Raw genomic sequence first — 26,423 nt, forward strand, 5'->3', positions numbered from 1 at the left:
AAAGCGTTAAGGATGGCGCCCTGGTGGACGCAGTTGGCGGTGGTGGTGTTATGCGCTAGCATGGTCCCATGGGAGGAAGCGGCGAGAAGGTTTAAGACTGGCTTGGCAATCGTTCCGGTTAGGCTACCGCCGAATGTACAGCGATGCTTTAAGTGTCACATGATTTATTACATGAATTCGCGAGAAATTATAATAGACCAGCGCGTGAAAATTTTAAATATTCGACGAAGTATGTGGACGCAGAAAAATTCCTAAGGAAGTTTGACAAATATTTGGGTATTATGGTGGCACACGGCTTTCAATCCCAGAAATGTCTGGAACGCACGTGTGTCGTTGAATTGAAAAGGACCTTCCTGCCGGGTGACAGGAGAAATATTAATTATTGGTGGAACGAAGAATTGTTCGGGTTGAGAAGGACAACACTGAGTTTAAGAAGGAGAGTGCAGCGGACTGTGGCAGCTACTAGGGACAACGCTGGCCAGTTAGTAACTGAATTCAAGAAAGCAAGGAGGGGGCTAAGAAGGGCGATCGAACGTAGCAAGGAGGAAAAGTGGAAGGAGTTTTGTGCAATTCTGGACCAAGGTCCTTAGGGGAGACCATATCGAGTTATAAGAGTTAAAATGGCTCGGAATACACAGCCGGATGGTCTCCGTAAGGACAGAGTGGCGAGAATTTTGGAGGATCTCTTCGTCATTAGACGAATGGAGCAGGGAGACGAAGTGCATAGGACTTAGATCCCGCAGACGCATGAGGAAGAGGGACAAGATCTGCGCATAACGGATGAGAACCTGCGAAAGGCAATTGAGAAATATGACCCGAGGAAAGCTGTGGGCGTGGAAGGGATTCCTGGAAAGATCGTTAGGATCATCACGGAACAACGACCTGGGCGGCTCCTGGACTTGTTCAATAATGTAAACAAGTCTGAATGAATTTCGGCGGTATAGAGGGTGGCGAGAGTGGTTCTTCTGTGGAAACCGGCAAAGGATCCGCTGTTACCACCATCGTACAGGCCGATAAGTATTTTGCCGGCGCTGAGTAAGGTCTAGGAGCATACGTGAAAGATTTTAATCGAAAGGTGCCTAGGGAGGGACCCCCTCCATAAAGAGCAATACGGTTTCAGGAGGCGCAGGTGCACGTTAGATGCGCTGAAGAGAGTGTGCGGGATTGTGGAAATATGTCGGAAGAAGGGGCTGTTATGCGTTTTGGTCGCTCTGGACGTTAAAAACGCCTTTAACACGCTTAGTTGGAGGAGGATCCTTGAAGAGGTTAGGGAAAGATATTTACCAGGTCAGTTGCAAATTTTATTGAGTGACTACCTCTCGGAGAGGAAAATTTTGGCGTACTGCCGTGATGGTACGGTGAGGAAGAATGCTTATGCGGGAGTGCATCAAGGGTCGGTAATAAGTCCTTTGATATGGAAACTAGTGTATGATGAGCTCCTAAAGGAGTTGGCCCGGTTAAGGATTTGGATGTGATTGCGTTTGCGGATGATCTGACTCTGCTGATCACTATACGTAAGTCGCAGGACATTGGCGACAGGGTCCGTGAAGCCATGGAACTGGTCACGGATTGATATAACGATATGGGGCTTCACCTGGCGCAGGAGAAAACGGAGATTATCCTACTTACCAGAAAGCGAGTTTCGAAGGTTTTGAAGATTGACGTGGGTGGTGGGGAGATCATCACCAAAAGCATGGTAAAATATTTGGGGGTGCTTTTGGACAATGCCAGGAGGTATTCCCCCCATCTGGAGCAGGTGTGTGATAAGGCGGAGAGGTTTGTGGAAGCCATTCGGAGCTTGTTTTCGAATGATAACGGAACCACCGACACCGCGAGAAAACTGTATTACGGTCTGGGAATCGGTGGTCTTGTACGCCGCACTGATATAGGCATCAGCTCTCAGCATGAAGAAGAATAAAAAGATCCCGATAAGTGCTCAACGGGCGGCGTCGCACGAGGCATTGTGACTGGTAACGGGCAGCATGCCCATTCATATCAAGGCCAGGCTCCGGTGAAAGGAGTACGAAGCAAAGAAGTGCTTTAGTGAAAATCTGCTGGGCGAGGTTTATGATTTGATGGAGGAGTTGAAGAACCTGAAGCAAGAGGTCGAGGACAAGTGGATTTTGGAGTGGACATTCCACAATCCTTGCAATTGGATAAGAAGACTGATCAGGAATCCCTTGATCCTCATTAGAAAGAAATGGAAGATAAATCATTATGTGATGCAAGTCCTTACCGGACACGGTATCTTCAACCACTACCGACACAGGGTCGGTAAGAAGAGGTATACCAGTTGCTGGGATTGTGGGGACGACCTGGATGATGCCGAGCACGTGTTATTTAAGTGCTCCAGATGGGTGGTGGAGAGGACTGCGCTTGAATCCGAGGTGGGGGTTGAATTCAAACTGGATAACATTTTCGTAAGGATGGCAGCTGAGGATCGACTATGGCGGAGTTTTACCATATTCAATATCAGAATGATGAAGTTACGCCAGCTTAAGGAGAGGAACATGGAGGTGCTGAGTAGCCGAATAAGAAGGGGAAGAACTACGTGAAGTTGGTACAGAGATTTAGGATACGTTTATGTAGAGTCCAACAAAAACTATTGTCGAATGATTGTGTCGGGTTGGAACCTCGAATACCACTTTAGACCTGGGAAGGAGGAGGGATTTTTAGTGGGTATGGCGATGTATGTGGGTATGCGTAACGCATTTTCCCCTCCTCGCGGAAAAAAAGGTCCTGATGTTCCAAAGTCTGGCGGAGCGGGGGTTCGACCTGGCGGTGCTTTTGTGTAGAGGGGAACGCATATCGTTGAGAAAAGGTACATAGCCTCGAAAAAGAAATAAGTCTTCTTCATGGGTCGGTACAGATACAAACCAGAGGATAGGAGAGGATGGAGAAGGCTGCAATTGGAGGATTCTGCACCGCAATGATGTTGTCTTTACGACCCTTACCTTGCAACTAAGCGACAGAACTTTTATTCTGCAAATTTCTACATTAGCATATTACAGTGAACGTTTTTTAAACATGGGAAACATTAATGTGAATTTTTTGCCGATTATGAACCAAATATTTTTACATTGTTTCGGTAACATATTCTACAGTGCCATTTTACGGAATTGAAGCTGTCCTCTTTTTTCAATTTTATAGCGATTTCTCTTTGGCATATATGATACTATAAATACAGTTCAAATGTAACCTTTTTTGTACCACTTGACTTATTTTAAATTTCGTATTTTTTTACAAAGTAAAGAGAAAAAGAGACATAGTAAGTGCAACTTTAGAACAATGTAGCATACATTGACGGATCAATTTCCCTATTTATATGCTCGGTACTCTATATATATTACTTAAAGATGCATGTATGTTTTAGCAAATGACATATATTCCTTCCTGAGTTCCACCGACAACTTCTTTCATGGACAAGTATTAATTTTTATGAAATATTTCAAAGCAGTAAATGTTGCCGGATTTATCTGACCTCGATCAATACCGTTTGCTAGTTTAATTTCCCACTTTTATGATTTTAAAAATCAGACCTAACCTAACCCAAAATCAAACGTAGAAACGGAAAGAAATTTGATGATACGAAACGAGAGGTGCGCATGCTGAAAACACGTACCAAGGTACGGAAAGATGATGTCATACCCCTTGCAGAAAATTTTAGACATTCCGGTAATCATTATCAGGCCCAACATACTTTCCTCTAAACAAAAGACGAAAACGCTTCACTAAGCGTTCAAGATTCAGTGTATATAGTATGTAGTATCAGCATATTTTTATTAATATATCTAGCATATATTGTTTGTTGTATATACATTCTTATATATAATATCGGGAAAGTTGAAATATGTCAAAGTAAGAGCCCCGACGTTTAACATTTGAAATAAAAGATGGCGGAGATGCTATACGTTGGCCCTGAAATTACAATCTCCTTCCGGAAAGTAGATAGTCGGTAAAGTATCAGGAAGAAATGATGCTACTCCTCAAAACGGGTTTGCAACTTTCCGATGCAAAAAGAAAGGAGAACAGCATGAAATTGCCATCACAAAGGGCACGTAATTTGAAAATATACCGGGAAATAGTCACCAGTGTCAGAAATGTAAAAAACAACTTTTTGAACAGTTCTATGAACAGCCCCTTCCTCGCGGGAGGCTGATCAATGAATAAATGTCGACTTGAAACATAAGAAGATAAAGGGCAAACGCTTAACAATCGCGCCATTTGCGATTGGTACAATTTTTGTCGAAACGTGATTATGTTTACCTATTTAAATACCCGTATTTAAGTTACCTGCGCGAATCATTGTTCGTCGTACAAGTATATACAATATATTCGTTTGAAAAGTATACACGCAATTATTTCTGTAAATATCAAAAACAGGAAAAAAAGTTTTAAGAGAAAATTGTATAATATCAATGGGGATGTAGTATGATGTAATTAGTTCTCTTCGTAGATAGCCGAATAGAGGTTGCATAAATACGTCTTTTTTCTTTTAACGGAATCATATAATTTTAAATGCAGTAATCGATCCTTCTCGGCATTCCCTAGATAAAAGCATTAACCTGCTTGGGTGAAAAAGTCATTGATAGATAAAGATATTTTAACTTTACTTTGCTAAATTTAACGCATGAAAAATAAGGAAAAACGCGTGGCGGCATTGTTGTGTTTACGTTGTCTGTCTTTTATACGTTAAATTTGACAAATTAAAATTAAAATATCTTCTGGTTCTCCCACATAAATAGGTTAATAGCTTTTTATAGGGAACTGATCTACTAACACATCAAAATTTAAATATTATAAAATCATGCATAGAATTTATTATTGAAGGCGATTTTATTGACACACTTGTCATAGAATTCAACAGGTATTATTATTTAAACAATGATAGTAGAGAAACGAGTAGAAGGAAAAATTAGATCGACACAAATAAAACATAGATAAAAAGTTTTCTCGGTCTGATTATTCCAATGGGTCTCGTACAAAAAAATATGAGAGAGATGAGTATTAATCCACAAAACCTGTACTTCGTACTGATACTATGATAGATGATAGACATTGTCAGATGTGGAGATAATAATTTCAGCAATAACGAATATTCCGTAGATTGTATAAAATTAAACCTGTCATCACATATTTTCGGGAAAAATTTCTGACAGCATGTAAGCTAGGAAAAGAACTTTCACATGATGGAGAGTATTATATCTTGGAGGGAAAGACACTCATTTCGGACAAGTAAACAAGCCAAACTTACAAAGTTTGTATAAATATAGTATAAGTAAAGTATAAATATAAGTAAAAAGCTAAACTTACTAATGTGCATGGTGAGTGAAAGCATCACGGGCTTTTGTAATTTTAGTGTACATACCGTGCGCAGGAATATAGACTGAACACTATCTATTTGACCGCTTCGTGGGGAGACGCGTTCACAGTATAATAATAATAAGATAAGTCGCAAATAAGCGACGGTGTGGCCAAAGTGTGGTTTGTACCAATTAAAGGCCTTGACTGAAATAAGTTGAACTTACGGTTTCTTAGGATTATTACGGTTAACATAACACTACCGTATATTCATTATTGCGTGGTGCACGTTACGTGTTGATTTATACAATAACTAGACGAGTTGTGTCAAATGTATTTAACACTAGGTTTACGGGCGTTTCTTATATATTATACGTATCTCTACGGGGTCAAATTGACGGAAAATATGAAATTTTTTTTTACAATCGATTTATTCAAATTAAGTCTGAATTGAACAATATTAGACTTCACGTTTAAATAAATTATTAATAAGTAAAAAGTCTTTTTTTTTTAATTATCACGGAAATAATAACAATAATATTAACGGGTATTATAGAATATCATAGGGTAATCATATTTATTGAGCACGTTTTTTAGAAATATATTGAACTTTGTTTGTGCATTTTTCGCATACGATCTTTTTGCAATATATACAACAATTATTGTTTCCGTTTATTTTTGCAATAGCCCATTTGGCAACTTTTTCGCATTTCTGACGTTGAAGGTGACAGAAATGAAGCGTTTGATCTTTGGCAAATGTTCTTGTAACGTAAATCACGCCAGAGACCAGGACACACACACACCGCGGGCAGGATGGTGTCACAATCGGCATACTTCGAATCCGATGGACCGACAATGGAGATAAAGATATGGCGGCTTTGGCGATAATGTATATCGCCGAAGTGCCTAATGAGTCATCGATGTCCCAACGGTCCTTCCATCGAATGCTCTAGAAGCGTGGCAACGGTCCTGTACGCCTACAGGATAGTGGGGATTATTGAGGAGTGATAAACAAAGAAGAAGCAGATCCCCCCGAAAGTCAAATTGTAAGAGTTTCAGTCTCGAACGGTCACGCCTAGAGCTCAGAAGTGTCTTATAAGTGTATAAACGAAGTAAAAATAAAGTTTCTTTTTTTTTTTAATTTCTTTTTTTATTTTACGTGACATTTTGGCGATCCGTGCCAGGATCCATCAACTTCAAGAAAACGAAATTACGCATTTCGGGCTACGGTCAACTTTGAAGATTGAGGATCAGTGGACCACTGTAACAGAGCAGACACTTTCGACGTTTCGACAAAGGAACACCGCAACGGAACCTTTCCTACGGGTTAAACGATCAAGGTGAGCAAGCCCTGGATTCTTTTGTCAAATACAGATCGAGAACAGACAGCACAATTAGTATAACAATGGCAACGCCACGAGAAGACAAAACCGAAACTGTTAGCGCCGCTTTAACTAACAGCGGAATAGACTCAACAGTTAAAGCTTTGCTTGATGCAATGCAGAAACAAAATGAGAGACTGACCCAACAAATGAGTATGCTTACACTGCGTATGGATGAAGTTGTAGCAAACACAAAAACGGGAAATGTATCGGAGGCCAGTTCCCTAATAACTGTAGACGAAGTAACCCACACCGCTAAAGATCAATCGGTCCTTCGAGAACCTCGCCCATTACTTCAAACACCACCTCAACCATCCTGGGAAAGGACTTTTCCTGAACAATATACGCAACCAGAGCTAAAAGCTGAGAGTGCATTAAAATGCATTCCGATATTAAACGGAAAGGATGATATAGACGTGGAGGATTTTATTCATGAAATACAAGAAGTAAGAATGATGTGTAGCGAACCAACACTATTACTAAAAATGATTAAAATAGAGAAGATTGTAGGAAAAGCCGCAATGGCAATCCGCAATATTCGTATTACCGAATTCGAATCTCTGTATGAAGCATTGAGACGTAATGTAGCTGCGCAAGTATCAGTGAGAGAACAACAGGACGAATTAAGAGGAATGAGGCAAGGATTAACTGAGAGCGTGCAAAACTATAACATCAGATTTCGAAGCGTTTTTAACAAACTCCAACACAGCATTACCAACGAGTATAGAGACGAACTAACTCGACGGGTGATGAACGAGCAACTATACATGGACTCTGTGACCGACTATGTAAGAGGCCTTCGTCCAGAAATAGGGCAGGCGCTAATGGCTAATCTCCCCCCAAATCTCATCGAAGCAGAAAGGAAAGCAATGAATATGGAAAGATACTTTCGCGAGCACAGCTCTCGCAGACAAATGACGCGACAAACAATCGCCCCGCCATTTTATCGTAACCAGGCTTCTCATCCAGTAGACAATCGCCTCGCTATTACAAGTAACACAAATAATAAAACTTCACTCACACAAAATATTCTACCAAGAACGAACAATTTTACGAAGTTTGGGAACAGACCATTAAGCGAAAGGACGCAAGCGAAATGTCCCCAAATGCAATCGATTGGGACACCTTCCAAATCAATGCCAAAATTTTCCGATACCGCTTCAAAGAAAAGCCCCTCCAGGAATAAACCACGTTCAAGAACAATCAGAATTAACAATGCTACCTCAGGAAGATTACCCACAATACTATTACAATTACCAGGACGACCAGGATTGCGATTTCTCGTTGACTCCGGGGCAGGAATCAACTTGCTTAAACAAAGATGCTACCCAGGAAAGACAACAATACCAGACACAAAGAAATTCTCCATGGGACATTCCGAATACGAATCTAATTCCAAAGTCAAATTGAATTTGTTCGACAAAAAGATAGACTTCTCTTTAATAGATGACGATTTCCCAATTATAGAAGATGGCGTATTAGGCTTACCCGGTTTGAATCAATATCGATTCGAACTCTCCAACGAAACATTGAAATTAGATAACAACACCCTTCTGCTGCAACAAGAACCAACCCTTGCACCAGGAGAAACCATTCAAAAAATTGTATACCTCGAAGGGAAGCCAACGCCAGTGTGCTTTATCAATGGTGGTAAGTCCTCAATTCAAGTTTCTAACATTATCGAAAATACAAATACCATAGATCAAATCCAAAAATTCAAATCTTCGATTCGACTATCGCACATAGAAAAACCTCTCAGAGAACCTATAGGAAAGATTCTTCTCTATTACATGGATGTATTTAATTTAGACAGTGAAACATTACCGTGTACATCTCTTGCTAAACATTCCATTACATTGAAAGAAGATAAAATCATCAACGTAAAATCCTACCGTCCTCCCGAATACCATAAAATCGAAATAAACAAACAAATGACGGAAATGTTAGACAAAAAGATTATAGAACCCTCCGACTCTCCCTATAACTCTCCCGTCTGGGTCGTCCCAAAGAAAATCGACGCGTCGGGGAAACAAAAGTGGCGAATAGTGATTGACTTTCGGAAGTTAAACGAATTAACGGACCAAGACGCATATCCATTACCCGACATTGACGATATACTATCGCAACTAGGGAACGCAAAATATTTCTCCGCTTTAGACTTATCCTCGGGATTCCACCAAATACCCATGGATGAGAATTCGAGGAAGTACACTGCATTTAGCACACCACAAGGACACTTCCACTATAACAGAATGCCATTCGGGCTCAAGAACGCACCCGCTACCTTTCAAAGAATGATGGACACCGCGTTAAGAGGTTTAATTAATAATCATTGTTTCGTCTATCTCGATGATATCATTATATTCGGGCAATCGATAGAGGAACATAATAAAAACTTAGCCATTATACTCCAAAGACTCAGGGAAGTAGGTCTAAAAGTACAACCGGATAAATGTGAATTCCTAAAACCCGAATTGGAATATTTAGGACACTTAGTGACAGCAAACGGAGTAAAACCTAACCCTGAAAAGATAGAAGCAGTAAAGAACTTCAAACTACCCAAAAATCCTACGGATGTAAAATCGTTCCTTGGGTTAGCCGGATACTATAGAAAATTTATTAGGAATTTCTCGAAAATTGCCAAACCGTTAACGGAACTAACTAAGAAAGACATACAATTCCACTGGACTGACAAAACACAACTTAGCTTCGATACATTAAAAGAAAGACTATGCCAAGCACCGGTACTAAAATACCCCGACTATACGAAAACATTTACGTTAACAACGGACGCCAGTAATGAAGGTCTAGGAGCCATCCTTTCACAAGATGGACACCCTTGTTGCTTCATTTCAAGGACATTAAACCCCCCTGAACGAAATTATACTACGACGGAAAAAGAATTATTGGCCATCGTTTGGGCAGTTAGAAGATTTAGGCAATATTTATTAGGCCGCAAATTCAAAATTCAAACAGACCACCAAGCCCTTAAATGGCTGCACAACTGCAAGGACCCCTCTAGTCGATTGATTCGATGGAGATTGAGATTAGAGGAATACGAATACGATATAGAGTATGTAAAAGGAAAGGAAAACGTAGCCGCTGACACCCTATCCAGAGTACACGCGATAACACAAACTGACGTTTTATTAAGACAATTCAGAGACTGGGAAAAATCAGAAGAAATACCAAAATTATTGAAACTAACATCTAACAAAGACAACTTTTTCCAATTAACAAAACCATATCTGGGCCCATATGACGAAACCGTATGGTTACAGAAAATATCAGACATACTTAAAACAAATAGAAAGATAGGAATAGGAGACAATAACTTAAACGCACAAGACAAAGCACACATAAAAAGATTTCTTTTATTTTTCAATGACCAACGCGACGACATAGAATTTGCTTACGAACCAATACAGAGTTTAAGCGAAGAGGAAATAGAACAAGTACTAAAAGAAAATCATGACTTGGTAGGACATCCCGGAATACAAAAGACGTACGACAGAATCCGAGGCAAATATGATATCCCACATCTAATAGACAGAATAAAAGGCAGAATAGGAACTTGCGCGACATGTCAAACATCAAAGACTACTCGGATAAGAGGAAAGGAGGAACCACAGATAACAGACACCCCGTTAGAATCTAACGACAAAATCGCTATGGATGTGATAGGCCCGTTGAAAAAGACCAAGATAGGAAACCAATACATTCTCTCTATACACGATGAACTAACCAAATATTTAATACTTGTGCCCCTAAAAACACAACAGACCCAATCAATCTGGAATGCTTTACTGAATCATTACATTTATATATTCTCCGCACCGAAACGTATATTAACTGACAGAGGACAAAGTTTCATTAGCGAGCTAATGCAACGATACGAAGAAGCATTTAGGATCAAACACATAAAAACCACCTCATTCCATCCACAATCCAACGGAAGCCTAGAACGAACACATGCTGTAATATCCGATATGTTAAAAGCTATACAAAACGATAATGAAACAGAATGGGATCAAAACCTAAATTTTGTGTGTCTAGCATATAACACTATGGTTCATGATGCCACTGGATATACCCCTTTCGAACTAACATTTGGACACAAGGCCAATCTCCCATCTACCATATCCCAAAATCCGCAAAGAACATACGCTGATGAGGTCAGCTTCAGGAAACGAGAATGGGATGCCAAGCTACTTAAAGCCAGGGAAACTCTAATGAAGAGTAAACAAAGATACCAAAGAGATCAAAGAAAAAAAATTATTAAACCTCAATCCATTTTTAGAGAAGGAGATTTGATATTAGTTCATAATGATCATAAAAAACACAAGTTAGATACTGAATGGCTAGGGCCATACACCATTGAAAAAGTAAAAACCCCTTATTACGAAATAATGGTGAATGACTCGATTAGGAAAATACATGGTAATCGTATTAAACCTTATTTTCCAGGACGGTCTTCACCTTCTCCATAAGTAGCTGTTATGCATTTTGTTTTTGTTTTGTTTTGTTGATTAAGACAAAGAAGAAAACACACTTTTAACCATTTAGTCCATAAAACAATCCTGAAGAAACACTAAGATTTTGGAGGACCAAAATCAATCTAAGGAGGGGGGTATGTAACGTAAATCACGCCAGAGACCAGGACACACACACACCGCGGGCAGGATGGTGTCACAATCGGCATACTTCGAATCCGATGGACCGACAATGGAGATAAAGATATGGCGGCTTTGGCGATAATGTATATCGCCGAAGTGCCTAATGAGTCATCGATGTCCCAACGGTCCTTCCATCGAATGCTCTAGAAGCGTGGCAACGGTCCTGTACGCCTACAGGATAGTGGGGATTATTGAGGAGTGATAAACAAAGAAGAAGCAGATCCCCCCGAAAGTCAAATTGTAAGAGTTTCAGTCTCGAACGGTCACGCCTAGAGCTCAGAAGTGTCTTATAAGTGTATAAACGAAGTAAAAATAAAGTTTCTTTTTTTTTTTAATTTCTTTTTTTATTTTACGTGACATTCTCCTTGTTTTCTCCAGCTAAATCCTCAACTAAACAAAATATGAACTCTTTTCTGGATATTTTCGATCCGATGCACTCTTTACATAATATCCACGCGTTGACAAATCTAGAAATTGTTTGTCGTTATATTTCTGCCTCGTTATAAATATGGTTTGGCTAATTTTAATGTTACAAACTCGCGCAACGATTTTGAGCATTGAGTTTTATCTTTCCCCATATAAGGGAAACCATTTAAAATATATTTTGTTTGGACGTCAATTGCTAACCAAAACTTAATGCCAAATTTATGAGGCTTATTCGGCATATATTACTTATATATATGGTTTATAACAAGCCTAACTATTACTTATAAATCTGTTCCATATTAATCAGGATATCAGCGCAAATTTATCTGTTTGTAAACTTTCGAAAACTTTTGATGATGTCGCTTCATATGCGCTCCGGGGACACAGAATTCCTAGAAAACTATGTAACTCAGCAACTGTAATTGTGTAACCCCAAATTCTTTTATCCTGACGTCACCTTAGGCGACCACCTCTAAATATTCTCCGGACAGTTGATACCTCTAAATATCCTCCGGACAGTTGACACCTCTAGATATCCTCCGGACAGTTAACACCTCGCCACCCTAGTAAGGAACTTCCAAGAACAATATCCCTTCCATCATTTTCATTGTTCCTGCTTAGTATTTAGACTCCGAATAATGACGGCCGAGCCAGTCTGAATCATAAGCCGATACTGGAGCATTGTAATATTGGTACTCAAGGGCCTTCGACTCTTGAGAAATAAAGTTTTTATATATATCACCACGAGAGTTATTTTTTACGTGACAATTGCCCAGTCTTATTTTAAAACTCGATGGCCTCGGTTTCAGTGAAATCTTTTATATATTCCAGTATGTGTCCGTCAATTATCAATTCGAAAGCTCTAGCTACACAATCCGAAATAATATTTCTCTTAACATAGCCAGCAGGCCCTACGATATCCTTGAATATCATAGGAACGGGTGTCCTACCCCTAGATCCGCCTGCTTTCAGTTTTATCCACTGAGTCCCGTCAACTGCAATTTCAATTTCACCCATTACATGTTGGGATGTGCTTGGAATGCTCGTCCTTTCATCCTCGAAGTCAGAACTAGGAAGAATACGCATCCTTTTCTTGTTACGGCACACTTTCAAGAAGTTTTCCTCTTCACTATCCGAAGATCTTTCTATCTCTCCACTTTCAATGTATTCAGAACTTTCACTGTCAGCTTCGCTTTGGGCTAATTCATACTGATCTTCTTCGGATCTATCCTCAGAACAATCCTCATTGAGGTTGACAATTTTGTTCAATATCTTATTATATCTCCTGGATTTACACATGATTGCTAGAAAAGGAAGATTGGTCAAGAAAAGGAAATACTGTGCCTAAATTCAATTACTCTATCGTAAATACTTATAATAAGCGAAGACAATAATGGGAAATGTCAACAATAATTGAAACTTTTGCACACTGTTTTTTAAAAATAGACTATTTATGAAATCAGCTAGCCCGTCAATTTGACGGGTTTCGTAGAGATAGGTATATTACATGTAGTATCGAAAAGAGGGAGGTGTACGTTCTGTTACGCTGCGAGGTTTTAGTACAGGTCGTGTTTCTGGCCGTTGCTCGCGGTCATACAATGTCGCAGGCGGATTGCCTTGTCTGCCCGACGAGGGACATACAATGTATCGACGAGCGCATCCAAGCAGCGACTTCCAGAAACGTCGATTTCGGCCGCTTGTTTCAAACGAATGCGGCATATCTGATCATAGGCACGAACGATGGCGTGATCCAAGCGTAGTGGGGGTGGTCTGCCCGAGAAGACCAAGAAATGATCTAAGGTCGAAGTAGTCCTTTTTGAAGATTCTAAGAGTACACGTCGAGAGGTTGGGTGTATAAAGTCGCTAAGCTAAACGAATATGTTGATATTGTTTATCACTGAATAATCTGTCACTCTTTATTATTATATCCATCGTTAGTAAATACACAAACTATACCAAATAAAACATCATTACTTGTCCTTACTCTAAGACCCATTTAAGATACTACATACATGCAAATTTCAAAAATTAAAAAGCTTAGGAAAAAATAATTGTGTGTATAAATTCTTTGCGTGAAATAATTAATTTACGATGAAAAATCGTTAAAATTAATCCTATGGTTTTTGGGGTATTTCATTTCGAAATTTGAAATCCGTCAAATTGACGGGTACCGTAAACGTAGTGTTAAAAGTATTTTTGAATATATAATACAGAATATAGAGCAACCTTGATTGATTGAACCTGACCAATCGCTATTTAGTTGAGAATTCGCATCAAGTAGCGTTCTAAATTCCAAATATTGTATACATGATAGTGAACAATACTTCAAAGAAAAGAAGAAAGGGCAAACGCAATTGATGTTACAGATATCCAAAGAAACAAAAGAACAAACAAACCAATATTTTTTTATTTATTTAATTTGTACTTTACAATTTGTCCAGCTGGATATTCGGTAAATTTTTCTAACTTTATTGGTAATTAACATGTGGATGGCTATGTTGTATTATTTTTGGGTATCTTCCGATTTCTTCTTTGACCATTGGTATTTTTAGGCCTTTGCGTATATCCTCGTTTCTGACGTACAATGGGGCGTTGACTATTTTTGTGAGTATTTTCGACTGCAACGATTCTAATTTATTTATGTGGTGTGTTTACGTTACACTGAATTTTCACCGATTAATGGGAAACAAAAGAGCCACTTACATTGTATTTATTGCATATATTATATAAGGGGACGTAATCTGCTGTTTCAAGCCCATCGTCTAAAACATATGGGAGAACTAGAAAAAACCGGAGAGGATACAAACATTTATTCACAGTCACTGATGTTTTCACAAAATATATCAAGTGATATCTGTGCAAATCAACTTGGAGAAAGTGATTGACAACATTTACCAATATTTTAGAACGTCTAGCAAACTGATACTCTCAAACCGATAATTTCACCTGCCATATTTTCAAAAAATACGTAGAAGATGAGAAGATAGAACGTGTTCCATTGCGATAGAAACCGCATACATGAACAGGCAAGTAGAGTGATACAACAGGGTAATGAGAATGTTGACAGTGTGGAAAAGCGCGTGAAGCGTGAGATAGCTTTATGAGTGAATGAGAAGCATAGATGAATAGGATGTGCGTATGAACAGTTAAAACAATGATCGAATATGGTTGAGAGTTGTGACGAATTGTGACGATTTATATATATGTAGTATCGTGGAAAAGGGCCTAAGAAAAATGTCTAGTTAACCATAAACAATGTCCCGAGAGCCGAGATGCCGTCAGGTCCATCAATGTGTCGTCGGTCCTTCAAGTGAATAGTTTCGTAGAAAAGACCTACGTGACTCTGGCCACGGGTCTTCGCGGAACACATGCGTAGTGGAGTTATGAAAAGACAAAGGGATGCTAGCCCAGGGGGTATTAGTTAGTTGGGAAATCGTACAGTGTTAGTTGAGAAGCCGGAGAGTGTGAGTGGAGGAGCCGGAGAGTGAATCGGAAAGTTGAGAGCCGAGTATGATAATAGGACAGTATCGTAATCAGTTCGTTATATTGAATATTACTTGTTAAACCAAAACATCATTACTTGTCCTTACTCTAAGACCCATTTAAGTTACCACATATAAATATTAAGTTGGAAAAGTGTCCATGTCAATTTACACTGTCACCTTCTCCCACAATGATGAAATTGTGTGACTCGCCGGAGAAATGGAATCACGTAATAAAACAGCTAGAGTTTGCCCTCTCAGTGTTGCTAGGGAAAAACCGGAGCACATTTGTACATGGAGTGTTTTCAATTAGCCGCCATAAAAATATCTTATGTAGCTGTAATATCGGCAGAATCAATGGTATGATAATAGAAAATAATACATTTGGTAATAAACGGATGTCGATTGAGTGGTACGATTAGTTCGTAATGTAAGAAAAAATCAAGCAGTTGGTGAGTTTGTCGGACAAGGTAAACTTAATTGAAATTATTAAAAGTTAGAATGTAGATTAAGCAGTTGATGATGCATATTTTCATGGCCTGAACTTCGGCTTAATGGGCATAAAATTATTGTTTTCTGTTTTATTGCAATTTAATAACTTTCAATGCACAGAATCCAAAAATGCAAGTTTTAGGCAGTCGTCTAACTTAAACTTAAATGATCTCATTTATTTGAGGGGAGGGGGGTGCGTACACTTGTCAAGATATCCACCATTCCACACTCTGTCAACTCGGAAAGATGCCGATTTTCGAAAAGGGACGACCGAATTGGTAGGAGAGTAATGCAATTTTCCCTTACCAGCTATGGTAATTTACCCATATAAGCGGATTCCTAATGAAATTATACTTCGCGCCCCATTGTCAACATTGCATTTGTAATCTCCTCCTTGTCCGCTATATGCCGCAACGTTTCGTGTGAGCGTTGCGACGCCGCACACTTTCGCAAAATCATACGAATCATCTTCGTTAAACTTAGATCTAGGGTTATTCTGTCTTAAATCCAATGGCATATAAAAAACCGCCTCAGGCACCGTGCACGATATGAAAAGAAAGAAATCCTAAGAAAAGAGGAAAACCGCACGTGGAATCTGTTGAGTAGTCGGAAACAGTGATCAAGTGTAAGGAGTAAGGGAAATATAGCGTATATATGTACATAATGACAGAATCGTTATTCAAAAGCCAACCTTCATCCTTACGACTTCTAAATCGCGTGTGAAATGTATTCAGACCAAGAACAGACGGATAATCAATTTTATTTCCGCAAGAAGTTAAAGAAACTACTATACTAACGATTACCGCCACCTTGCACCAACACGCAGCCGGACACTCATTTCCGCTAGAGTCGCTACATGCTACATACGTAAATACTGTAAATAAGTAGATATCATGTGGTGCAGCGAATCACTCCAGCGCAGCAATATATTTTGTAATTACATGATTTGTGTAGAAATTAGAGGCTACCTTTGCGCACAATTACTGAGAATGAAATTTATAAAAACTGTAGACTGCGCGTTAAGCATAAAAATGTAATGCAAAATACCACTACAATTTCGCACCTGGTCAATCTGAAAACTAAAGGAGAATTGATTCATGGAAATTTGCGTTTTTTGAGTTTAATCAGATAGAAGACGCTTGAAGGATCCTGAAAGGGAAACTGAAGGTATCGCTGGAGATACTGCAACAGCAATACAGAAACATTTAGTATAATTCATGCAATAAAATGATAACACGTGTATCCGTATCGTTTCCGATTAGTAGCCGATCTTCAGGAGCCGGACCATACAGCGTGAAAGCTGTATTATAGATAATTCCTGAAATCTCTGGAGGAGAAGGGAGACACGCATTAAACACTTTGTTTTTCAGTGACGATCCATGGTTTCATCTAGGCTGCCGTGGCAACTCGTAGAATAGTCTAACGTGGGTTACTTCTAGTCTTCGGGAAATTAATCTTAATCTAAAGGTCGCGTCTTGAGCATTTGTTTCGAAAAGTTCTAGTAAGATAAGAAAATCTCCTATGACTTTTTACCAAAAAGTGCAAATAAAGCAAAAACAAAAGTTTAATTTAATATTTTCCAATTTTAATTTTACGAAATTGTATTTAATCGTATTGTATGTTTATTCAATTTATATACCGTGCGGTTCAATCTATCTTGAAATTCTATATATCTATATTAACTTTACGTAAAATGCGTTGGTTAGTTGTAGATCGGGGACACGAAGATGGAAATGACAATTTGCTGTTCTTGCTCTGAAATTTCGCGAAATTTCCCGAGCATTTTGCGAGTATTTATCCGCGATTTTATTTTGCAACAACAAACAATAGCCTCCAATAAATCTCAAGATCGAACATCCGATATATCTGTCCTCTACAAAAGCGGTGACCCCGACGTGATTTAAGCGAAAGAGGTAATCGTGATGGTGCTATCAAAACTTTAAATACCGCGAATATTAGAGACTCGCGATGACCAGCACTGACAAAGCCCGAAGTATGATGACTGGGTTTGGTAACATAAACGCGGTAAACGCTCTGCCCCGCATACCACCGTTCTGGGCGGACGACGTCGCGTTGTGGTTCACGATGCTGGAAGCGCAGTTTAAGCACGCAGCATGTCCTGGCCTCCGTGCAGGATGAGAGGCCCGAAACGCTGACCCGGATTGCCGACAGCATCCACGAGATACGCCCGGACTCAGGACATGTTGTCGCGGTCAGCATAATAACAGCGGTAAGCAATTCACCTGCACAAAACATCGGGACGAGCAATTCTACCGCCGCCGCCATCAGGGCGTTGAGAGAGCAGATGAATCAGTTGCAAGCGCAAATGAACGCGTTGTGCGTGGATAACCGCCGACAACCGCGACTCGACCACGTACGAGATACCGCCGCCATTCGAGATCCTGAGATCAACCGTAGCAAGATGTTTTATGTTTTTACCACGCGACGTTTCGGGAACGCGCGAGAAAATGCAACTTACCATGCAATTGGAAATCGGGAAACGGGGCCAGCCGTCCGTAATCGCGGCCAGCGACGACGGCTTGAGGTCCCGCCGCATTTTCGTATTCGACAAAAACACGCGCATTTCGTATCTGTTAGATACCGGCGCCGACATTTGCGTCTACCCGATCAGCAAAATTCATGGACTCGCGAATAAAGGTGAGTACGAGTTGTTCGCGGCTAACGGGACACGAGTCGCAACGTACGGGTCCGTCGCGATCCATCTTAACTTGTCCCTACGACGTGCCTTTAAGTGGCATTTTACAGTGGCCGACGTCCAAATGCCTACTATCGGTATGGATTTTCTAAGTCACTATGGGTTGCTCGCGGACTGACGTAATAAAAGATTTCTCGACACGACGACCCAATTATCTTCGAAGGGATACGCGGCCACGAACAACGTCCCATCCGTGAAGACTATCTGCGGTGATTCTGTGTATCACCAACTACTGGCGGAATTTCCAGACCTCACCTGTCCGCTGAATTGCGGGAAACAAAAAGGCCCGACACAGCGTGGTACATCACATCAAAACCACATCGGGCCCGCCAATTTACAACAAACCCCGCCGTCTCGCACCGGATCGGCTCAGGCAGCTGAAAGCGGAATTTCAATTAATGATTGAGCAAAGAGTGATACGATCATCGAAGAGCCCGTGGGCATCAGCCCTGCATGTGGTACCAAAGAAGGACGGGAATCTACGGCCATGTGGCGACTATCGTACGCTAAACGCTCGCACGATACCAGACAAATATACGCCACCACACATAGAAGATTTTGCACATCATCTATACGGTAAGCGCATATTCTCAAAAATTGACCTTATTCGCGCTTACCACCAAATCCTAATCGCGCCGGAAGAGATAGAAAAGACGGCAATAACAACACCGTTCGAACTTTTCGAAGCGACTAACATGATGTTTGGGCTTCAAAATGCCGCGCAAATGTGCCAGTGATTTGTCCATGAAATTATTCGCAGTCTCGATTTCGCCTACGCGTACATCGACAACTTCCCCATCGCTTCAGAAAACGAAAATCAACGTCGCGAACATTTACGAACTTTGTTCAACCGCCTCAATAAATACGGCGTAGTCATAAACCCTACGAAATGCGAATTTGGCGCGCGCGTAATCACGTTCCTCGGATACACGGTGAACTCTGGCGGAATCAAGCCGCCGACCGAACGCGTCGAAGCGATCGTCAAAATCCCGAAGCCCGCGAACTTCAAACTACGTAGGTACCTCGGTACGATCAACTTCTACCGACGTTTCATACAGGGGGCCGCAAAAATTTTGCAACCACTTAATGATCTACTAAAAGGCGCGAAAAAGGGCAACGCGCCTATTGAGTGGTCCAACACGCGGAAGACAGCTTCGACGAATCAAAACGTGCTCTCACGGACGTCACGATGCTAGTGTCACACGCTCAGAAACAGTAATTAAGTAGACGAAACATCCTGCATGCCACAGCTATCGAAATAATAACAAAACAGTAACTGAACAGCCACCTCTGATATACATCCGACTATAACCCCTCCAAAGGGATTAAAACCTTAATATAAAAACGCTCCTAAATTAGCGCTCAACACCTTATTCTATTGTAACACTTTGAACAGTCACTCTGTTGGATTTATATAATAAAATTTCCATCATCTTATACGAAGTTCAATTTCTTCACCTTATTCGTGAAACGTTTGAACTGCGGCGCGAGGAGATCACCGGCGATCTATCGGTTTCGTGATTTCTTGTGTCTCCGACATGACAAAATTGGCGATCCTGCCAGGATCCATTCATCGCATCAAGAGGAAACTTCAACGGGAACTCTACGGATTCTACAGCGGAGGACCACGGTCACCTCCTTGATCAAAAGGAGGATCTACAAAGAATTTCGGTAAACTGGCTTTCGTACATTATCGAAACCGTAAACACGAAATACGTTCTGAAAATAATGATTCTTCTGAGAATATCATATCTATCGAGATGAATCCAACTGACCTGAGTACGGCAAAAAAAAAAGGAATTAATCGCTACTATCCTCGAACAACTTCAAAGTCTAATTCACGAGTTTAGAAATTTTAGAAGTAATACGGATCAGAACATCAACAATATAAAAGAATTCACGGAAACTAGTGATAGAAATCGGGCCAACAAACTAAATTACGCAGTTCAAAACGAGAACCGCACGCCGATTGAACGACTCGTAGCCATGGACATCGAAGAATGCGAAGCACTAAAAACGTATTTACTCAATTTACGGCACGAAATAGGACAGATAGTAGTAGCTAGCGATCCAAAAAACCTGAACATCGTCCAACAATTAGCAGCCGACAAAGAACAATGGTTACGAGAATCAAATCGTGTTGCCCATCTTCAGAATCAATCAAAGAATCAATCTAATAACACTCCGCTCGTACCTAAACGAAATGCTACCGATCTACAACCATGAGGTTTTAGCCAACCGTTAGATAAACGAAAGATATTAAAATGTTCCAAGTGCTCGCGAATCGGATACACAGCCGAGATGTGCTACTCTCGAAATTTTCCATTAGGAAATCAAGAAAGAATCCCACCTCGAGTATACCAAACAGCAGAGAATCCAGAGGAAACATTCCAAGAGTCAACTGTATTACCACCGGAAAATTACTATCAATATTATTGCAGCGAAAAGACGGAAGAAGAGCCAGATTTCTCATTGATACTGGAGCAGGAATAAACCTAATAAAAGAAAACACTTGATTGAACGTCAAAACCTCCAGCCCAAAGACTTTCCTAATGAAAAATGACAAAGACACCACCGACAAAATTTGTAATCTAAACATGCTCAAAAAGAATCACCAATTCCACGTAGTTCCTGACAACTTTCCTCTAATCGAAGATGGAATAATCGAACTCCCATTCTTTACGAAGTACCGATATAACGTCATTAACGATAAACTGACCTTAGACGAGATTATATTACCATTCCAGAACACCGATAACGAGATAGGGCCAGGCGAAACTTTAACTTCAACGCAATACATCGAAGGAAAGCCTACAACAATATGCTTTATTAACACTGGTAAGCAAATCTGTCATATTACAAACGAAATAGAAAAACCCGATAGACTAAGACAAATTAATAAATTTGTACAAATAATACGTATCAAACATATTGATTCAGAACTTCAGAATCCCTTGAGAAAATCCTTATCAATTACCTAGACGTTTTTAACATGGAAACAGACTCACTATCATGTACTAACTTAACCGAACATACAATCACACTAAAAAAAGACACAAATCAATGATATGCTAAACAAACGAATCATAGAACCATCGGACAGTCCATATAATGCACCAATTTTGGTAGTTCCAAAGAAATTAGACGCATCAGGTAAACAAAAATGGAGAATTGTTATAGATTTTAGAAAATTAAACGACTAAACAGATCAAGACGCGTATCCTTTACCGAAATCGGACGAAATACTCAATCACTTAGGTAAAGCTAAATTTTTCTCAGTCCTAGACTTCTCGTCAGGATTTCACCAGATACCCATGGAACAAAAATCTAAAAAATATACTGCATTTTCAACTCCACAAGGTCACTTCCACTATAATCGCATGTCCTTCAGACTCAAAAACGCACCGGCAACGTTCTAACACATAATGGATACCGTGCTACAGGGATTAGTAGGAAATAACTATTTCGTATATTTAGACGATATCATAATATTTGGAAGCACCATCAAAGAACACAACCGAAATCTAGCCATTCTATTAGACAGATTACAAAATTTAGGATTAAAGATACAACCGGACAAATGTGAATTTTTGAAATCAGAGTTAAAATATTTAGGATACATAGTAACATAGTAGTAAAAGGAGTAAAACCCAATCCCAAAGACTCAGGCCGTGAAGGATTTTAAAATACCAAACACTGCGACTCGCATAAGATCATTCTTAGGACTCGATAGATACTACAGAAAATTTATACGCAATTTTTCTAAAATTGCGAAACCACCGACAGACCTCACAAAGAAAGACACTCCATTCCACTGGACTGATAAACAGCTTGCATTTGACACACTGAAACAAAAACTCTGTGAAGCTCCTGTACTGCAATACCCGGACTTTGAAAAAACATTCACATTAATAACAGACGCAAGTAACGAAGGATTAGAAGCAATACTCTCCAAGACGGACATTCATGCTGTTACATATGCCGAACCTTGAACCCTCCTGAGAAAAACTGTTCCACAATCAAGAAAGAGTTACTAGCAATAGTATGGTCAATCAAAAGACTAAGGTAATATCTACTTGGTAGAAAATGTAAGATTCAAAGTGATCATCAAACTTTAAAATGGTTAGAAAGTGTTAAGGATTACTCATCGAGACTCATGCGATGAGAGTTCTTGAGACTCGAGGAGTATGATTATGAAATAGAATACAAAAAAGGAAAAGAAAATACAGCTGCGGACGCTCTATCCCGATTGTATCCTATGACCAATGAAGAAATCCAATCCGATCTAGAAAACCCGAACTATTATGACGAATGTATCGACTGGACCAGCTCCAATAACTCAAAAACCTAATAGACCACACTTTAAACAAATTATAAAGACCGAATTAGGAGACTTTAACGAACAGCACTGGTTGCATCAATTAACTAAACACTTTATTAAACACCAAATTGGACACTTGCATATAGGAATAAACAACAATAGCTTCAGCACATTAGAAAAAGTAAACTCATGTTAAGGTTTCTAACAACCAGAATCCCTCAAATTAAACTGATATTTGGAAAAGATTCGCCAGTAGATTACGATAACGAACAAAAACAAACTATACTATACTTAGGTATACACCGCACCGTGTAACGAATACAATAACACCATCACTGGAAAAACCTAGAGCAGGACGTGACAGAATTTATACAAAACTACGAAACCTGCCAACGAGAAAAATTAAACTGTATCAGGGCCAAAGAGCAACCCATAATAACTGACACACCCGTTAACCCTAATGATAAAATCGCAATGGACATATTCGGACCTCTTACCAAAACCAAACAAGGCAACCAATTTATCCTATATATCTAAGATCAATTAACCAAATATCTCGTTCTCATACTTTTAAAAGACCAAACAACCAACTCGATCATTAACGAACTTTTGGATCACTATGTATACATATTTTCCCCACCGGAAAGTATCCTCACGGACATGGGACGAAATTTCGTATGTAAACTGATGAATACATTTGAAGGGGCTCTCAAGATTCGACACATAAAAACCACTTCTTTTCACCTGCAATCGGATCTCTCGAACGAACACATGCTGTATTAAAAGATCTTATTCGAACTTGTACGACCGACCGACAAAACGATTGGAACGAAAATTTAAAACTAATATGCATGGGATATAATACTTCAATACGCGAAACGACCGGACATACCCCATTTGAACTAACATTTGGACGACAAGCTAACATGCCATCTTCAATATCAAACATCTCCACGCTAACTAAAGATCCTCCACCCTAATTATTTAAACTCTGGAAAAATCGACACAACGCCTACATAGCAAAAACAAGACAAATCACTGAATTAAACAAAAAGCGATATCACAGAGAGCAGATTCGAAAAATTATCAAAATACAAACAATATTCCAAGTAAAAGATAAAGTATAGGTACATAACAATCATAAAACCAACAAACTAGACCACGAATGGCTAGGACCGGCTGAAATTCTCTCGTCCAATCCACCTACTTATCTTATTGAATATTCCAACGGTCAAACTCAAAGAATCCACGGTAACAGACTAAAACCTTATTTTTCAGGAAGGCGACCATAGCATGGATAATTCTAACTCTCGAATACATTCGAAGCGATCTAGTAGTAAGACCACTAAATTATGCCAACGTTTTCTTAGAACACATAGATGATTGTTATCTGTATAACGAACAAGTAGATATCACCCTTATATTGGACCTTAGCGAATCAATCGACCAAACCAATAGGTTACAACATGTAACTGAGCTAATAGACCGACAACGTAAACCATCTTGCGTTTACATACCAGAGATGAATAATCTAAAAATCAAGTATAAAAATCTCCAAAACCTAACGCATTAACTCAAATTCTTATCACTCTATAGAAGCAAACGCGGACTACTCAACGTCATAGGCTCAGAATCTAAAAATCTATTCGGAACTCTTGACGAAGAAGACCTAGAATTCATTAACAAAAATATTGACATATTGTTTGATTCCAACAACAAAATAAAAACGATCCTTAGTAACCAAACTGCACTCACCAAACACGTATTAGACGACACTAAGACAGATCAACTGGAAAACCTTACCAACGATATACGCAAAATTGAAAACCATAACGAGAAAAACGAAATATTGATCTCTTTACTAATTCAGACTGAATCTATCATATCGGAACTCCATATTAACATCGACGAAATTTTTAACATTATTGTTACGTCGCGTGAAAAGGTCCGCGCGGCATTCTTCATTGTTTGACCGTCAAGGCCCAATCACAAATAGAGAGACCCTCAATAAACCTAAGGCCCCACCATAAACCGAGTCTTATTAGCTTGCAGAAACCTTTAATTTTGCAAGTATTTTCGGTTTATAGCTGGTATATAAAACAGTTCTTAGGTCTATTCGATCGACGACCGATCGCTCGATGACCGTCCGCTTGATATCCGGGAACTGACATTGGTATGTTCCCGATGTAAATATGTGTGGTGTCGGTGTTCACATATGCGACACGAACCAGTTGAACATTGTTTAAGAGAGTGCCCTTTGCTTAAACAATTAGTACACAAGGAGGCCACTTTTGCGAGTTCAAAACGTTTTATTGCCGGCTTGGCTTTGAAGATCTTGTAATGTTTAATTTTGTGTGGACCTTGGCACGTCGGACACACCAACATCCTGCTTGCTGTGGTGATTCACCAATGTATGTCCTCGTGGCGCGTTCCGACGATGACAGGGGTGTTGATAGGAATCCCCTTTTATCATTGGTGTTGGAGTGTTCGTCTGATCGCCGTTTGCCCTTGTTTGGAGGAAGTTTATTAAATATGTATAATCAGGCACTCTTTTGTTTGGGAACGTGCGATATCATTGGCGGACGGTGGACTGAGGTAACTTTGAAGTGATCAGGTCGCCTATCACGTTATTCGACGTCAGCGGATCGCCTAATTTCTCTAATGCTTTCAAATTTATTTTGAACGTTTCGATGAAGTCCTCTATGGCTTCGGGCGTTTCTTTCGCCAACTCGGGATAATAAAGAAGTGCATACCAGTGACGCATGCATATTTGACGATGGCAGTCAAATTTGTCTCGCAAAATGTTAATGGCGATAGAGTAATTAGGCTCCGTGATGTCCAATGACTGGATGGTTCGCGCGGCCTTTCCAGTCAATGCTGATCGAAGATGATAGAATTTTTGAAATGGTGTCACTTGTTCATTCCGATCTATCATTGACGAGAAGAAGTCGTAAAATGACTGCCAATTCTCGAGGGTACTATCAAAGGTAGGTATCCGAATCTCCGGTAGTTTAAGCGGTGCAGACTCGCGACCGGCGGCTGATTCGCCGTTTGTAGATTTCGACGGCGTGGCTAGTCGTATGTTGTTCGGTTGGTTGATTACTCGAAGCTCTAATTTGTCATACTCGTCTGCTATTTCAAAGCCGCGAGGGATTTCTCTGTCATCTATAGTTATAATCTCGTTTTGAATGGCGCGGAATTCCGTCTCATATCTTTCCAGACGATTTTTAATTTGAAGTAATTCGCTCCATCGCGGACAGCCGGATTATTCGATTTCGTCAAGTCTTTTTGATAATAAAGTAAAGTGACCGGTACAATTGTCTCGGCGTCGGTGCAAGGCGGCGAGTTCGTTTCCGATTGCCATTATTTGTTATATAATTGATATTAAAATGGTTGGAACTTACTTCTGTTGACGATAATACAACTGCGGCAGGAGATTGCGTGGATTCGCATGGCACTATATGGTCAGTGGTGAGTGCACTCTTTACTGACACTGAATCCGGCTCAAAGGACCATGTATTTTCGATCTATCGTACATTCCCGTTATGATTATAAGAATCGACGCCACCAATAGATATCGATACCCTTATTTCTTGTGGGATAATAGGGGTGATTGATGTGGTATAA

The 26,423-nt window shown here is 39.8% G+C and overlaps 2 protein-coding genes across 2 annotated transcripts; one reads left to right on the forward strand and one right to left on the reverse strand.

Annotated features, from left to right (window-relative positions):
• Positions 1-2,075: 2,075 nt before the first annotated feature.
• Positions 2,076-2,555, forward strand: LOC105666904. The gene has a single exon (XM_012319474.2). It carries the CDS (start codon positions 2,076-2,078, stop codon positions 2,553-2,555), a length of 480 nt encoding a protein of 159 aa, XP_012174864.2.
• A 10,013-nt stretch (positions 2,556-12,568) lies between these two features.
• Positions 12,569-13,084, reverse strand: LOC105666905. The gene has a single exon (XM_012319475.2). It carries the CDS (start codon positions 13,082-13,084, stop codon positions 12,569-12,571), a length of 516 nt encoding a protein of 171 aa, XP_012174865.1.
• Positions 13,085-26,423: the final 13,339 nt, after the last annotated feature.

The sequence above is a fragment of the Bombus terrestris genome, chromosome 16, assembly GCF_910591885.1.
Source record: "Bombus terrestris chromosome 16, iyBomTerr1.2, whole genome shotgun sequence".
Lineage (NCBI taxonomy): Eukaryota > Metazoa > Arthropoda > Insecta > Hymenoptera > Apidae > Bombus > Bombus terrestris.